The 18,858-nt window shown below is 36.9% G+C and overlaps 1 protein-coding gene across 2 annotated transcripts; it reads right to left on the bottom strand.

The window, feature by feature from the left end:
• Positions 1-5,631: 5,631 nt before the first annotated feature.
• On the bottom strand, positions 5,632-12,252 carry LOC121753795 (carbonic anhydrase 2-like). Of its 2 annotated transcripts, XM_042149054.1 has the most exons (9): positions 12,119-12,252; positions 11,781-11,846; positions 10,235-10,296; positions 9,990-10,145; positions 8,406-8,454; positions 6,838-6,954; positions 6,643-6,696; positions 6,480-6,565; positions 5,632-6,082 (listed from the first exon to the last, which is right to left on the bottom strand). In XM_042149054.1, the coding sequence occupies exons 2-9, from the start codon at positions 11,832-11,834 to the stop codon at positions 5,809-5,811; spliced, it is 852 nt and encodes a 283-aa protein (XP_042004988.1). In that variant the 5' UTR covers positions 11,835-11,846; positions 12,119-12,252; the 3' UTR covers positions 5,632-5,808. The 2 variants fall into 2 exon arrangements, with proteins under 2 accessions (XP_042004988.1, XP_042004989.1); XM_042149055.1 differs by lacking the exons at positions 11,781-11,846; positions 12,119-12,252 and adding an exon at positions 10,425-10,531.
• Positions 12,253-18,858: the final 6,606 nt, after the last annotated feature.

Raw genomic sequence — 18,858 nt, 5'->3', positions numbered from 1 at the left:
GAGAAGTTGGTGTATCAAGTGTGTGAATAGTGAACAGGGGGTTGGCTGCTGCCACACTTTAACTTGGGAGTTTTTAACTACTAATTTTACTCTAGACAGAATTAAACTGACTAATTTGAACAAGGTAAATTTAACTACTGGATCAAGTGCATCATAACGAAACTGAAACTAAAGCAGTAAATGCGAGGATGAAAACGAAAACAACTTCGATTAAACTAGAACAATAAAGCGTGAATTTTAAACTAAGCTAACACTCTGGAAATTACGAAAGCAAGTAAAACCGAGAAGAGCCTCGGTAGGAAACTTAAGACTTCACCGACAGATAACAAGTATTCTGCAGCGCTTCTTCAGTCGCCCTTTCTAGCTAAACATTACTTTATCTAAGCTAAGCTAAGCTATTCTAGAGAATTGAACTAAGCTAGAGAACTAAGCTAAACTAGGCGGAAAGTAAAGGATCGAATCTCTTTCATGTGGTGGCACATTCTCTATTTATAGGCTTGGCATGACCTCCAGCTGGATAACGATCTTGGAAGGGAATATTCGCTCATGCTGAGAGTAAGTGACTCATTGATTGCTACGTGCTCTTCTTCTAGAACGACGACGCTTTTCAGAAACAAATTCGTGACTCAGCTCCGTCCTTGCGTCTCATATATCAGCACATGTCCCCTTCTAGAACGTTGTCCTTGATAACAGAATGCTGCGCACCATCCAGATTCATAATTGAACTTGTACCCCTTTGATCCCAGTAGTCCAAGAGAGATTAAGTTTCTCTTTATTTTAGGAATGTACCTGACTTCTGTCAAGATTTTGATGTTGCCATCCAACACCTTGAGCTTTATATCTCCAATTCCCTTGACTTCACAGGTTTGATCATTGCCTAATATCACAGATCCTTGGCTGATTTCCAAATTCTGAAACCAAGATTTGTGTGAGCAGATATGATAGTGCAGCCTGAATCCATGATCCAAGACTCCTCAATGCTAGCTCCATCTTGCACATTCAAAGCTTCTAGGGCCTCCACTTCCTGGATCACATATGCAGCATCACCCCTACCATTCTTTTCTTGCTCTTGCTTCCTCTTCCATGCAAAACAAGCTTTCTTGAGATGGCTGAGCTTATTGCAATAGTGGCAACTCCTAGTCTACTTTTCACCATCTGACTTCCCTTTATCTTGCTTTTTTCTGAAACTTTTTCTTGGAACTTTGCTTGTCTCCATTTTTCATATAGAGACTTCCTGCTACTGGCTCAGTTTGTTTGGCTGTAGACCTCTGAGTATCTTTGAGCTTTAAAGCTGAGTGTACCTCCTCATAGCTGATTTTTGAATCCCTTCCAAGAAGCCATGTATCCTTGAAGTGTTCATAGCTCTTTGGCAGGGAGTTTAGAAACATGAGGCCTTGTCCTCATCTTTAATCTGCTCATCAATGTTCTCCAAAACATCAATACACTTCCCAAACTCTTCCAGCTGCTCCAATACACTCTTGGAATCTGAAATCTTGAAGGTGAGCAACTTCTGCTTTAAATGCAGTCGGTTTGCAAGGGATTTAGTCATGTATAATGACTGTAACTTGGACCACACACCCGAGGCTGTGTCCTCCTTGGTTACCTCTCTGAGTACTCTGTCACTTAGATTCAAAATCAAGGTGATATAGGCCTTGTATTGCATCTCCTTCTATCTGCTCTTCTCCTTCTCATCTTGCTCTGGTTTTTCCTCCTCGCTGTTACCACCGCTCAAGATTTCCCATAGGCCTTGTTGCATCAAGATTGCCTTCATCTTGAGTCTTCAAAACCCAAAATCATTGCGGTCGGTGAACTTTTCAACCTCAAATTTCTTTGTAGACATTTCTTCAAACAGTTGGTGAACCGTCGGCCAAGATCAGCTCCAAAACAGCAGCGACAACTTCAATCGCCCAAGATTCGATCAATCGACTTTCCACCAGACGACGCCACTTGTTAGGATCTTTCTACCGATTTAACTCACACAAACAAAAAATGTAGAGCACTCTCAAGCGATTATGTGGTTCGGCAATGGTTGCCTACATCCACGGAGAAGACTAACGAAGTTTGTTGATTCACAATCTCAAGAATATGATCATGACACATACAAATCGAATGCTCTAAACTAATCACTAGCCAGAGCTCATAACCATCAATTCTATGCGTGTGTGTTGTGTGTCTTTCTCTCTGTCTTTTACATGATCAGAGCATGCTAATATATGAGAGTACAAAAGGGAAAAACTAACTAATCTTTAAGGCTCCAAAAATCAGTTATAACCGTCAATCTCCAATGGATCTTTTAGCTCAAGAAACGAGTTCACTTCTTGATCCCTTCATTTTGATCCCAACGGCTCTCAGCTGCTTCAACTAACCTTTTAGTTCATGATTTGCAAAGGGCACCAACTCACACACGCCGTGTCGTGAAGACCCCTAGTGAGTAGAGAAAATACCGCTAAGTTCGATATACCACACAGTCAGTGGAACGCTGGGTTTACTAACATGAATAATTGCATCTATAATTTAAGACATGTGTTCGGTATACCACAAAGTTAGTGGAACGTTGGGTTTACTAACATGAATAATTGCATATATAATTTAAGACATGTAGGCCATTGAATATTTCGGTCGTGGGATAATGATACGAACCTTCCTTTAGTTTAGATATATTAGGGATTTTTATATCTTTTCTTATATTTGTTTCTTGTTCATTAAGTTAGGGTAGTAGTTCTATTGTTATAAATATGATCGATTGTTATCGTGTTAGGCATTCAACCAATTAATGAAATCAGTATTTCGCCCAACTTGGCTTGAATCACACAACTCTAATTCTCTATCGCTGCTGACGAGAACCTCTCTCGCGCCCAGCACCCCATCCGCAGGACGTCTTCGCCGACCCAACCCTCTTGGGCACTCGACGACCACGGCTTCGGTTTCTTTTTTTGTGGAATTCTGTTGTTAAGGAAGGCTTCCCTTAACAACTGGTGCTTTCATCGTGAGCTCACCCTCCAAAACACCGATCGAACCATAGCTACGTCGCTGCCCGACGGGAATCCACCCGCGCACAGCAACTAGCCACACCGCTGCCCGACGGAATCATTCCGCACACCCTCCGCAGCACCACCATCAACATCGCATCTCTCCCTCCATATTCTATCAATAAAAAAAAGAAGATACCTTCTTCACCAAACATAAAGTACCACAGATCACTGCCGTGCTTCACTTCGACCATTCAACGTCATCATGTCATGCAATTACACCGTAGTTGGACGGAGGGTTCAAATCAGCAATCCGCCGTGTAACTTTCCGGGGACGAGCGAGATTTTCTCTGCCGGTCTGGAAAAGCTCATGGCCTGATTTGACAAATTGGAGTTCAGGCTGGAATCGACGGATAGGTGGGTCGACAATCTGGAGGCGCCGCACATCCCTGAGCCAAAACCACCCTACGTCTCACGCCGCTTGGATCCACCTTATTGTCGCCCACGAACGGGATACCCGCCCATCAGGTATCGCGATCGCGCGCAGGATGCGCGGGCTCGACCCCGCAGCGGCTACGTTGGGAGAAGCCACCTATTTGATCACGGAGATCAACGAATCCAACTAGAGGTCGATCGCCACCCGATTCGCGCAACGCAGCCGCACCGCCCGACTAGCTGGGACCCACCGACGCAGCAGCAAGATCGCGGCTACCCGACCTTTGATCACCAACCCCGACACGCGGGGATGTGCTGGGACCGACCTCATCATCAGGAGGAACTGCGAGCGCCGCGAGGCCAGTCCGCCTACCACCAGCCCTGCCACACCGCCGACCGGCCACCGCGCTTGATGCTCGGCTGCGGGACCTGTACGGTCAGCCCACGCGTGAGACTAATCAGACCCCGTACCAGCCTCCGCGCCGCCTAACTCTTGGGACCCGTCGGGATTGCGCACGAAGCAGGGATACTCGGCAGATGACATATCTTTTGAGAGATTTGAAAGTGATAATCTATGTTGGGGGAGAAGGTCGTCTCTCTCTCTCATAATAGGTATATTGAGTGCTCAATGTCAAGTCCAGTGATGAAGAAGAAAACTACTCCTGGTCTTCGTTCGTTTGAGAGTCAGAGTGGGACATATTCACTAGTTAGTGATAACGAGTTGTCACATACACATTCATCGAAGTATGCTTCGATTACGAATGAAATGAGGTAACAAGAAGAAGAAATGTTTGATTTACCGAGTTTGGATGCTCATATGGATTATTCATTTGATAATGCTAAAGATTTCAATTATTCTTTGAGAATGAGATGGTGGAGGAGCATAGTGACAATCTGGGAAGTTCATTTTTAATGGACTCTAGATTAGAAATAGAGGTGGACGCAGTGGGTGATCATGGTGCATCTAATTTAGATGTGGCTGGTGTAACGAATCAGTCGATTACCTTTCTTTGTGATAATCACGGAGTAGAGGAGGATAGAGATGCGAGCCCTGAAGGCGCCCGAGTTTCATCTTTGGAGGATATATATCTTTTGTGCAGCTCTGATGAGACTAACATCATATCACCAACGCCACTGCCTGCTGTTGCATTCTTACCTATCGAAGCGGATTTCAGGTTTTTGCTTAAAGAAAATGCGTATGATGAGGGCGGTGTCTGCTTGAGAATTTGCAATCCTGTGGTGCAATAATATACAGGGAAAAATTTGGTGTATGTGGCAAAAGTGTGTGGCACGTTGGGAGCCTATTCTTTCTTTAGACAGAAGAGGGCGTTGTGAGTCTATTCTTTCTTTAGACCGAAGAAGATCACTAGCGGTAAAGCGAAGGATCAGGAATTTAATTGCGAGGAAAACTTGGGACTTCTCCAACTATATTTACACGTTCCGGATGCAGAAGTGTGCAAATGGAGACGTTCACCTTTTGACGACCACGTTCGTCCGCTTTTGTTAATTTTTGGTGGAGGTGAGGAAGGGAGAAGTTCAGTTGTTCGGTATACATTTGATCTAGGAGGAGACGCCTTGCCAAAGCTTTTGCTTTCAACTCTCGTCCTTGGTTCGTGGTTTCCACCTTGAGGACAAGGTGGATTTTAACCGTGGGGGAGTTGATACGAACCTTCCTTTAGTTTAGATATATTAGGGATTTGCATATCTTTTCTTATATTTGTTTCTTGTTCATTAAGTTAGGGTAGTAGTTCTATTGTTATAAATATGATCGATTGTTATTGTGTTAGGAATTCAACCAATTAATGAAATCAGTATTTCACTCAACTTGGCTTGAATCACAAAACTCTAATTCTCTATCGCTGCCGACGAGAACCTCTCTCGCGCCCAGCACCCCCTCTGCCGGACGTCCTCGCCGACCCAAACCTCTTGGGCGCTCGACGACCACAGCTTCGGTTTCTTGTTTTTGTGGAATTCTGTCGTTAAGGAAGGCTTCCCTTAACATATAATCATGAAAAGATGTCAATGTTATAATATTAGTGGTGATTTTTAAACTTGAGTGACTAACTTAATTTGACAAAATTTCATGACAATTCGTCTATTAATATATTCATAATTATTGCTTTTAAAATGGACTATATGAATAGAATCACCACATATATCCACATTACTCACAGAATGTTATTGAGTTGGAGCCAATCAATCATGGAGTACAAATTTCCGACATTTATCATTTTGTTCAATCTATTCATGAGGCCAATTCGTCAACTTCAATTTGGATTGCCATCACATGAAAACAATCTTGTACAAATTCATTGCTAAAAGTAGACTCTGAAAGTATATTATACACGTAAATTATTCAAGATTTTAGAAAATCAATATGTAGAGAATTGAAGTTAGTGCTATTTTACAATCGAAATGTAATAGGAGTCAATGTGGAGTCGAGGTCCCAAAGCTCAAAAGATGCCTTGACAAAATCGTAGTGTGCTCCCTTCAACAGTAGGGCTTTTTTGACAACAGCTTCCCTCACAAATGGATAGCTTAACAAGTTCCCAAGTGATACATTCACAGCCTCCTTCTCTAGCTGGCTGCATTGCTCTTCCAAGCTTAAATTCTTGCATTCTGTTTCCACTCGGACTCTAGCCCTCTTACAGATCTTCACCCAATCTTCGATGAAATCACTGTTGGCAAATAAAACAAAAATAATTATAACAATATCTCACATCGATGTAAATAGATAATTGAAATTAATATATAAGTCACATGTGTCACTTCTCCTATCACCAATTGGTTATAGGATGATACCTATGATTTCTATCACAGTATTAGAATATTTCGCTAAGACACCAACTGTGAGCTATATTTAACTGACCCAATACTATAAACGGGCTTTAAATTTTGACCAGTTTGATAGAATATTATTCCAACTCCATCAAAAAAAGTTTAAATTTGGGTTATACTCCTCCTATTGCCATAACAATTTATCAATATTTTATATCAACAACTTCACAATAAATAACTCTATCTCCATTTTAATTTTAATTTTAATATTCACACTGACTTAATATTAACACTAACCTTTTAGTTGTGCCATCACTAGGAATGGACATGAGGCCCTTGATGCCTCCGCAACAGCTGTGACCAATCACCAAAATATTCTCCACCTATATGTTTATCATTATAGTTATTTTTAAAAAGTTGGCACTACTAAAAAAATGAGATAGTACTAATTATTAATCACCTTGAGATGTAGTACTGCGTATTCAATGGCGGCCCCAACTCCAGAGTATTTTGTCTTCATAGATTTTAAAGGTAAGGACTTAGGAGATGTGCATTTCAAGAAATACATTACATAAATTTAACTCTATTAACACAAATCGGATTAATATTATAGTATTAAAAGATCAAATATCACAAATCAAAATAAAATTGATACCTTGTCAAAGGGCGGGACCATGTTGGCAATGTTTCGAACAACAAATGCCTCTCCTGGTTGAAAGTTTAAGATATGTGAAGGGCAAACTCGGGAATCCGAGCATGCAAACACCAAAAACTGCAATTGGTCGCTTATATCATAAAAAATTATAAAATTTTGAATAATCTACGGTTTATTTTTTTAATCTTATTAGGGTTATTAGTCGCTTATATCATAAACAATCATACAATTTTGAGTTTTTCCATAAACTTAAAATTTGGTTGTAAAAAGTTATGAACTTGATCGTGTTTTGAATTTTCCACCATTTGGCAAAATAAAATCACATGTGCTCTGACTAATAAAATTGTGCTCTGAACACTCTACCCTAAGTATCAGCTAAGCAAGGGAGGGGCCAAAATATATACACGTAATACTCCATCTGTCTCACAAGAATATGCACTCTTTCCTTTTTAGTCTTTCCCATAAAAATATACACTTTTCAATTTTGAAAACTATTTTCACTATAATGAGGTGAGACTCATTCTCCACTAACAATACTTTAATTACTTTTTCTCTCTACATTTCTCTTACTTTCCCGATTTTGCATTAAAACCCGTGTCAAATCTAAAGTGCATAATCTTTGGGGACGGAGGGAGTATTAAAGTGTTCTATACGGATCAATAATTAATGAATATATAAAATGTAAACTTTTATTAATAGATTTTATCTATATATGTGAGAAATTTGAGGGAGGGCATCTAAGAACAAGAAAAAATTCCATCGAAGAGCATGAAAACATTTAGACGTGACTCTAATTTTAGTGGTTCAATCGTAGTGCGTGAATTGTTTACAATTATTCAAAAAAACATCGTTATTGTCCACGTTCAGTTGTCCGTCAAAATTGTATAATGAGACATAGTATATGATTTGATTTAGCTAGAATTACTAACTTTGGAAAATCTCACACATGATCAAAGTTGATAGATTAATTTTACGACCATGTTTCAAATTAGTTATAAAATCTGAAACTTTGATTATTCATAATATTAGCAACCAATAGCCCCTATTTATTATTCCGTTCAGTTTTGAGAATCATTGTTCACAGAATTTTTTCACCTTAAATTATTATCATAGACTTCATAGTTAATTGTTTTTTTTCCTGCGTCCTTGATTACAAAGGTAATAAACTATAACCAATAATGCATCCTATTCCTACTAATAGTATAACTTAAATTAATATCATAGACTTCATAGTTAATTATTTTCTTTTAAAATCCGTCTCACAAGAATTTCCAATATCCAATTTTGAAAACTCTTTTTTCTCTAATGAGGTGAGACCTATTCCCCACAAACAATACTTTAATTATTTTTTCTCTCTATTTCTCTCATACTTTACTAATTTTATATTTAAACCCATACAGAATCTAAAGTGCATATTCTTTGGGGACGGAGAGAGTAGTAATAAGCATAAGAAGTTCCCTTCAAGAATACGAGCCTAAATTTAAAGTTCAGCTAACGAGATATGATTGTCAGCTATAAACTAATAAACATGTTGAAATTCAATTTTTTTTTTCAATTATGTTTATTACCTTTGGGGATTGGCCAACGGCTAGCTTGGAGTACAAGGCAGGATCTTTCCTACAAGCGAGAAAATACGCATTCAGATTATAATCGGTTCATGCAACTAATTCATTACTTCTTTTTTTTTTTTTGAAGATTTGAGATTCGTACTCTCGTCTCTCGACCTTACAAAGGCGAGGAATACCACTGAGCTATTATGTCGTGGTTAATTCATTACTTCTAAGATAGTCTTGAAATTCATTGAAAATCAGAAAGGTCCTAATTCAACGCATTATTATAGTTGAATTTTTTTATGTACTAGGAATATTTAATCCATAAAGTGACATTTCTCTCTCGGATAGTGTTTTTCTTAGTAGGACATTTTTTAGGTTTCATTTTGACAATTTTTATAACAATTAAAGGAAGAATATACAACAATATAAATAAAACTAAATGAATACTATAAGTTTAATGGTATTTTTTTTAACTATTCTGAATTTTGATTCATAAGCTGATCAGCCGATCGCACTTTTTTGTATGCTACATAAGAAAAACAATCCAAATAAGATGCATTGATATTTACTTTTGGGAAATTCCATTATATCATTACTCTTTACAATTTCCCTCATTTTAATTAATGACCAAATCTATCATATTTTTATACTCCCATTTTTATCCCATTTTTAAAAATTTATGGATTCTATCTCAAACTTTAGCAATTGCATCTCGTTACAAGTTGAACAATCGTTTTAAAAGTAATTACTTGTAAAAATTAAAATTTAAAATGGAATATAAAGTAAAGAGAGAGATAGAATAAGTCTCATTTAGAGAAAAAAAATTCTAAGATAAAAAGTGCATAATTTTGAGGCTCAAATTAAAATAAAAATAATTTTTATTTTAAAGAACTGATGCAGTATGCCACAATTTGTTAGATTGAAAATTCTAAGAAAAACAATATGCCATTCACCGGAAAATCATGTCACGATTTGTTGGATTGAAAATTTAAAAAAATGATTTAGGTTGAAAAAATTGTGATAAATCAGTAATTCTTCAATATTGGGTTAGTATTAAGTACATGGAGTAATGCTTAAGGTTGTGCAGTGTGATTGATAAATTCGCCCAATTAGACAAGTGTATTTTCCATTTTATTTTTTTGATATGATGTAATGAGAAAAATAACTAACAAAAAACAGAGTAATATCTTTCGAACTCTGACAAAAAATTATGTACATTCGAATTACAAACGTACTTCATTTTAGTCATATTAATTAAATCTAATTAATATTCATAAATTTTCAGATTGATAGTACTCTTAATTATAAATATACGGAGTAATTAGAATCCATACATATTCTCCCTATGTCCCTTAAATTTTATCACCCTTTAACGGGCATAGATTTAAGAAATATAATGAAAAGTGGGTTGAAAAAGTTAATGGAGAGTGAGTCTTATTTTTAATGATAAAATATGAATTGGGATGAGTTAGTGGATAAAATGTTAAATGTGATAAATTTTATGGGACGAGAATGAAAAAAATGTAACAAAAAGTTGATGCATTCGTACAAAGTTTAAAAATTCCAACAATAATAGCAGAATAATTGAAAGATACTTACTGGTATTTCTCTTTCTTGAAATGATCAAACCCGGCCCGAATCCTCTCCACCGGGTCGGAAACTGACTTAACTGCCACATTCTGACGCGCCCCCACCAACTCCGCCGTCAACTGCCGCACCTTCGCGGCGGCGACCGCCTTCAGCTCACCTTTCTCGCTGCCGTAACCAAAAAATTGTAATACAAATTAAACTGAAACAGCATACAATTATTATTAAAAGGAGCAAAAAAACAGAAGAAATCATACCTAAGAAGCTTCTGGAGAGCAACGATGGCTTCCTCGCATGTCTCTTTCGTCATTTCCTCTTTCTGCAAATATAAATTAGTTAAGATTTTACTAAATTACTAATTTTTTACATACACGCGTGAAAAATGGAAAATTTGCTATTTAATTAAAACGATAAATTTGTTGATTTTCGAGTAATTCGAGAACTGACCTTTTGAAGAATCCTCAGATAAACAAATTAAAGCTGCGAAAATGAAAAATTGGATTTGTTTTGTCTCTGAAATGCAGATTTGTGCTCCGTTCTTGTGTTTATTTATAGTACTAATGTATAAAAACTACTACTATTTAAATTATTAAGGTTGACTAGCTATTGCAAGTTTGGAAAAGGTGTGTCACGAATTAAATTATTTTTTATTTATTGCTCCGTGAATCATATCTTGTATTTTTGTATTTCAATTATTTTGGTTGTGAAAGCGATATTAAATGTGTGAGGTGGAGGATTTAATACATGGGAAATAAATCGTCGGTGGGGAAGATGGATCACATATTTTTAGTAAGGGGCTCATTATATTTGAAAATTTATGTTAAAGTGTTTCCAAATTTAAAAAACTATTGATCAAATAAAATAAAATAGAAATAGTGGTGCTGGCTCATGGTCCCAATTAACATATTAATATATTATACGTGTAAATCAATTCTTCGTTGGTAGGCGTTTGGATAGAGTCAAATGAAGCGTGGAATATATATAAGATGGCTATTGGGTGCCTGATACAGTGGACATTTTGCAATCAAGGGATAAAGGCTTTTATTTTATACAAAGTGTTTTTATTTGTCCTTTTACATAGATGGTGTTAGAATTTAACTAATCTGTAAAATGATAATTAAACTCTATCCACCATTGACATTTTGAATTACTTTATTGGTAAAATTTATGACTTCATAAAATGAAAATTCATGGGTTTTTTTTTTACTTTTATAGAGTTCATGATTTCATATTCTAGAAAGTTTGAGTATATATTCCAATTTAGATTGAACATTTATATATGAAACTCAGAAGGATGAGCATGTAGTATCACATTCACACTAAATGTAACGTTGACTCTTCATCCATATAATTAATATGGATTAATGTTTCCATATAAGGTATCGTTTTATTAAATAATCTTGATGATAAATCACACACAAAAGACCAGAGGTGACTAAGACATACACTAAAAATACCTCCTTATATCTTTTAAGAACACGAAAATAGAGACAGAGACGTAACTATTTGCATAGGAAAATTTTTAAAAATAGTCAAGATTTAGGATACAAAAGAGAGTATCCTTAAGTTGAAGATAAATTATTGGGATATCAAGAATGGGAACATTTTTTGAAGCTTTAGTGATATATTTAGAAACAAAAGTTAACGTAATTAAGCATAAAAAGTACTAAAATATTGTAATGTAGTATAAAGTAATAAAAAATATAGTATCGAGAAGAAGAACAAAATAAGGCTGCCATTTTGGTGGGATGAATTAAAAATTCGACCAAATTATTGAGCATAGTGAGCAATAATATTAATTACCACAGGTTTGCGAGTGCAGCATAGCATCATGCACTTCTTCAATTTCGCAGCCATTTCAATCTATCTCTGCATGAAATTAATTTATTAATATTCACAGATTGAAAAATACTAAATGAAGTCTACAATATTTATCTTATTTTTGGTTGGAAAATGAAGGTAACTAAGTAGTAGTATTGGTTTTGATATGTCAACCTTTCTACACATTAAAAAACAAACATACAAGCAAACTAACCCCATGCATAACAAATTTTATTATAAGCATCAATTGTATTTGTAAAAAGTTAAATACGTGACAAAATTGAAGGATATATATATGTAATAAAAATAGTAAGTAGTACCTAAGAGTCTTGGTTGCTTCTGTTTTTGTGTGAAGAGCTGAGAAAAATGGGTTGAGAGAAAAGAAAGCTAGTTGGTTGCAAGGGGTTGTAGTGAACAAAATAAGAGAATATATATTTTGGTGGTGTGGTATGCAACAAAGTAAAGGATAGGGATTGTGCCTCAGTGCTGAGGTGTGGATGAAATAGGATAGCTATGTATGGTCACTATTTCTTTATTGAGAACACATGATCAACCTAGTTAACATTACTTTTGGACCACAGAATTCCACAAGACTTCATAACGTATACGATGGAAATTACAAATTTGTGAGCATGATATATAAAATAGTTAATCATAGTTTGCATCCGAATTTCACTTTTTTTAAAAAAAAAATTATCCATAATTTACAATTTTTGATTTAAAACTCTTTTTAAGATGTTTAGTATACATCTTGTCTTTGTATTGTAGAATTCGATGACACGAGTCCTATATAGTATATTCATAAAGAGAAAATAGATGTGTGATTGGGTGGTGGGACTGGTGATGCTTCTTGCCTGTGTAATTTAATCTATTAATGATCACTCTTTTAACATAATAATTAAGTAAATGTTCAAGGTTAAGATTTTGAAGCCTACAGACTACATATATTAATGACGTCCCGCATTTTCCTTTTTTTAAAAAAAATAGTTTGTTCGCGAGTAAATGTTGAAAGTTTAGATAAATGTGGTCTCTATCGTATTTTGACAATTTATGAAATAGGTTTTATACAAAAGCTCATGTTCTTTTACGTTTTAATTGTTTTTACATAAGAGTATTTGAAATGGCAAACACCGTGGATTATCGAATGATCCAGAGAAGGATAAGCGTTTATAGAATTTCTAATAAATTGAAATATTATACATATATGGATGAGTATATGGTATACATAAAGGAATAAAAGCTAGGATTAGAAGTCCAACTATTGTTATATTGTTACTAGGGATGTCAATGTAGCCTGCAATCCGTGGGCTGGCCCGAATAGCCCGCCAAATTTATAGGGTTAGGGTTGTAAATTTCTAGCCCGATAAAATTAAAACTCGATTAGCCCGCACCCGATTAACCCGCGACCCGTTAGGGCCAGACCCGAAAACCCGATGGGCTGGCCCGAAAACCCGATAAAATTTCTATTATTCTATTTTTTACTCCTAATTCGACACTTTATTGATTAATTTTATAATATAGATAACTAAAAAAATAACTTTCAATTTTATATTAAATATACAAATTATATATTGAATTTTTATTAATATAATAATTGATAAATAAATTAAAATTTTCAAATTCACTTAAAAAATATTTAAATTTCTAAAACCTGCTTTAAAATTTCACGAAATATCTCAAATATTAGTATTTGATCATGTTTATGATTGAGTTTGACCATATATCTCAAATTTATCATAATTAAATATTTTACATTTTATAAATATAACTAATTTTCATAATTATTTATTGGATTGATCGCATGTTAATCTTATCGGTAGCAACCCGATTAACCCGCTGGGCTAGCCCGAAACTCGAGCTGTTAGGGTTAGAGTTGAACTTTTACAACCTGAAAGAATTCACAACCCGATTAACCCGCAACCCGAGTAGGGCCGGCCCGAAACCCGATGGGCCCTCCCGATTGACATCCCTAATTGTTACCTTGAAAAATAATTGGGCCAAGATGTATTTCCTTCTTTTGCCAAGCTCATCGTTCATGACTTCAGCAATCTTGCTAAATTGGCATGTCAGGCCAAAATGGCTTTCACAAAACTGTTTTGCCGCCCACTTCTACCTTCAACAACTTCCTAAGATGTTGGCACGACATACAACAAGGCTCCCTCCCTACTATCCTGCCACAATCAACAAAGTTTATAAAATCACAAAAACTAGAAATTTCAGCTATATATATATCCATAAATCCTCAATAGTATAGAAGTCCATTCTTTCACGTGCAACAACTCCAAGTACAATAAATCTCTCAGAGGCAGAGAATACACAACTCCAACAAAGGAGAAGCCCCAATCCAACATCCTCCAAAACTTTTTAGGGTCTTTCCCGCAAGCTATTTAAACACTAGAACAAAAAGTCAAGGTATGGATTTAGGCGTATGAGGTGATCTTTACTTTAAGTAAAGAAAGTATATTTCAAGCATATTTGATGTGGAAAATGATGTTACGTTTGGGAATTTCTATCCAACTTATTATTATGGGCTTGCTGCCTTAATAGTAATATTATTTGAATTATGTATTTATGTGAAAAAGGATATTTATGTGAAAAAGGATGTTATATATGTTATATGATACTATGTGTTGTTTTATGGAGTGCTTAGAACCGGTTGGCTTTGACCGATATGATGCTCAGCTCCACGAAAGAAGAAACCCCAAAGAATATGAGGAACTGCATGATAAGTCGTATTCTAGGCCTTGGTTACTGGACAGTATAATGTGCATAATTGGAATATATCTGAAAAACAGTTGCTAAAGTGTGCAGGGAAGTGTTCTAGCCAGTATGGGAATGTTAGGAGAATTCAGGTGAGAAGGGCGTCAGGATGTTTCTATCCTGACCAGTATGCATGCCAAAAAGGCTCGAGATGGAGAAGAAAGATAGCTGGGAAGATCAGCCGCAAGCAAGGGGGCAAAAGAGTCATTTCATGTTTGAAGTCTACCCAAAAAATCAAGGGAGACCTTCCTATAAAAGGAAGCCACTTGGAGAGAGAATCATCATCGACGAGTTCATCCACTCCTAAAGTTAGTTAGCAATCTCTCTTCGGTAGATCAATCCTTTAGCATTATCCTTCATATTCTGGTTCCTCGCCGACAGCCACCTGAAGCTCATCAGTTCGCCGGAGTTCCACATCCTTTCGTTCCAGTCAGCGTGTTTCATAGTGTTAACAGTTTCATCGCCCGGGGTGACAAACAATCTTTATTTGCTTTCTTAGTTAATCACACTTTGTTTACTTACGTTGGATTTGTTGCACTTTCAATACTTGCTTACTTTGCAGTCTTAGTGGTGATCCAAACGTTTCTATGATATGAAGTTATTTTTGAGCATCGGTTCTTGTTTGATCTCGTTCTTTTCTACCTAGATAGCTTAAATCCAGTAGTTACGGTAATTTCCAGTGTTGAATCGCATGTTTTCATTTCTGTAGTTAATCTGCCTGAGTTTGCAAGTCTAGATAGTTGTTAGATTTTAGATCTGAAATATTAAGTGTGAAAGACTAGATTACGTGATTTCTGCCACCTTGCATGTCACCCAGTAAGCGTAATTTTAGTTTCGTTAGTTTAATCATTTGATTTGGAGCTTTAATTATTAGATCTGTTCTTGTGAAGTTGTTATTCTGCATTTCTCGTTCATGGAATCTGAGTTGTTTGATTTGTGTTCATACTTGTTGGAGAAGACAATGTCCATATCCAAATTTGGGACCACTTTTGCTTTTTAGCTACTTTTGCTTTTGTCCTTTACTTTTCTTTACTTTTCAGCTGTCACTTTTCAGATCTGTAGGCCTAGTCACCTAACTACCTCTTTTCCTCTGATATTCCGTTTAGCCATTTATAGTAAACTCGTACTTTCCATATATTTCCTGAACCCTATACTCCCCACCTTCCACGTACACAGCTACATGTCAATCATCTTTCTCCCAGCCTCCTAGTCAGTAGAGTAACATCTTAAATTCAAGCCTAGATAAAGTCTCAACCCAAAGCGTGGTAGCTAACCAAACCTTTCCAGAATTTCACCACAATTCCCAAAGCGCATTCATCTCTGTGAGATTCGACCCTTACGTCTACTATACTAGTCAGTAGAAGTGGGTTGAGGAATTATTGATACCAGGTTCAGGCACAGCTGGGGTTCCATCCTGATCAGTAGGATACATCTTGTGTCACGACCCACCTACTAGGGTATAATAAATGTGGCGATCGCGACTTAAACAGACTTAAATATAACAAGGAAAATAGGCTAGGGTTTCATCAAAAAGGTTTGACCAACATATTAAATGAGTAATTAAGTATAAAACAAGATGAAGACTCGGGTTTAAATAATGAGTTGGGCCGGAAATTAATATTCAAGGAAAAGATTAAGAGTTTGACATTATCCAACAAGACTTTAAAAATCCAATAACCGAACAAATTCAAGTTCAAGCCCAATAGCTAATAAGTAAAAGAAATATCGCAGCGGAAACAACCAAGAGAAAGAGTGAAGTCATGTGTGAAGACACGACGACACTCGGAGTTTCAAGACAATACTATCAATTTGTTTAGTTTGCTCAACACCGCCAACCTCTCGTCGCCGCTCAACCTGCACATAAGGAGAATACATGCAGGGCTGAGTACTTATAAAAAATACTCAATGGACTTATGCCGAAAATATTTTCATAAAAAAATTGTTATTTATCATGCCATACGTAAGTAACCATCGGGGTTTAGCTTTAGAAAAGCCCGAGGCACTCAAAATCATTTCCCATTGTAAAAGTCGACTGATCAGTCATTTTCCCATAGACGTTAGCCATATCTGCCAATACATGACAAGGAATGCGGCTGAAGTGGTGGTCCTCTCACTCGACTCTAATGTCGAATGACTGGACTCAGGAGTAAGCAAGTGTGCACATATGAGAATTAATGCAAAGCTCGGTCCAGACACAACGCTCCTTAAATCCACTGGATCACTGGGTCCAGGAACTCAAGAGAACTACAGTGTTTTTGTCGTTGGACACACTCGACTCCCCTTCAAAAATAAATCCCTCAACCCGAATACTATGAATTAGTATAGGGAAGTGGGGTCGATCCCACAGAGATGGATTCGCAAAGTAGTGCTAAGAGACTATGGAAACAAACGGCTGCTGCCACGCAAAGGGGTTGAGATTTTAACTATCACTAGATCTAGGCAAGAAATGTAAACGCTAGACCTAGGACAAATAAAACTTACTGGAATCAGACATCAAATCCGAAAGACACAATTACTCCCTAGACTAAGTAAACAATTACCTAATCTAGCTAAACAGAAAGCAACTAACAGTGGGGACCATGTTTCCATAAATAGCAAGTACGGTAAAAGCTGCAGACAACCAACCCATGCAATTTCCTAACCAACTCAGACGCGTAAATGCAGAAAACAGAGCATACTCCTGGATTCGAACAGAATATAGAAATTTGGACACCGGAAACTTGCTACGAATCGGAAATACACCAGATCTACGTAAACTAGGCGAAATGAAATGAAAACACGTAAGCGCGGCATAAAATTAAACACTCCTGCTCAGAATCACGTCGGACCCTTAATCCACTCCGGATCCAAGCAATCCAAACTCAACAATCAACAAAATCAACTCCATAACTCCGATTCTAACAGATCTGCTCCGATCACCGCCAAATTCCAACAATCACGAACAACTCCACAACATTAACCAGACAAAACCCCGATTCATTCACAAACCAGCTCCATTCTCCCAGATTCAACAATTAACCTGCAATAATCCAGAAATCAACCAACTCCAACAATCCAACTCCAGAATTCAAGTAAACACAATCAAACAACAGGAACCATCACGATCGACGTAAACGAAAACGAAACTTGCATAAAAGTAAGAAATATCCAGAAACAAAAGAGGTCCGAGCTTCGAACAGCGAAGCTCGGCAAATTCAGCAGAAACGAAAGCGGAAAATAAATTGTTTCTTCGCCCTAAAGAAGGATGGTGTTACAACCAGATCGAAAATGTATGAAAGCTAGAGGTGAACCCCCTAGTGTGCCCTGAATTTCCCACCGAAAGAACCCAAGAGTGTGAAGAGAATGGACTAAGCTACAGGCTGTTAGCAAGGTCTCCACCTGAGAAGATCCCTCCAGCTTGCATGCTTCTTCCTTTTATAGATGCGGACATAGCCTTCTAGAGTCTTCGTAGAAATCCCTATTCTACTCTTCAACTCCGAGGCTTCCTCCGTCAAGCAATTTCCTTCATAATGTCCACTTTTTCGCCAGTTTCCTAGGACCATGCAAGCGTCCTCTTCTTTTCCTGGATCTAGCGAAAATCTTCACACACCTGGCTTAAATCGTGCGTTAGACCCAGTAATTTCACGAAATAAAACCCCTAGACCGATGCATGAAATTAGCCTTATCAAACTGCTCACACTTAAACCATGCTTGTCCTCAAGTATGAAAGACAAGAAAATAGGAATAAGGCGAATTTCAATGCATGGTTACCAAGTAAAATCCTAAAAATGAAAACAAACTCCTAGACCTAAGCAACTACGGAATTGGAAAAGAAAACAACACAAAGAACAGAAACACAACAAAACAAACAAGCATGAACTAGTTTCTAATTTTAAACTACTATCCCCACAAGTTTAAGTTCAATCTGATCGATTACAGTCTTCAAATCTTCCCCCTTCCTTCGTCTGCCTAAACGGTCCGTCAGTTTGTCAAGATAGCCTATCGATTTCCCATCTGTTAGGTTCGCTCGATCACTCATTCCTCACCAGGGATGCTAGGATCAAAACGCTCCACAGTTAAGGTTATACCACTGATGCGTCGGGTTATGAGAGTTTTTCCCTTCTTACTTCTCCTTTCCTATGAATTTCCCTGGGTCAGGCTACGATTTTTCTGCCCTTAAGGATTATAATTTTTTTTTTCTTCCTCATTTTTCTGTATTATGACCCCTTTTCCCCTGGACTTCGTCCAACTTATACCTCCGAATTTTTTTTTTTTTTCAATTTTTTTTCAAACCTCCCCTGGACTTCGTCCAGCTTATACC

This window comes from Salvia splendens, chromosome 11 (genome assembly GCF_004379255.2).
Source record: "Salvia splendens isolate huo1 chromosome 11, SspV2, whole genome shotgun sequence".
NCBI lineage: Eukaryota > Viridiplantae > Streptophyta > Magnoliopsida > Lamiales > Lamiaceae > Salvia > Salvia splendens.
The sequence above is the reverse complement of the archived record's forward strand: the minus strand, read 5'-3'. Positions and strand labels throughout refer to the sequence as shown.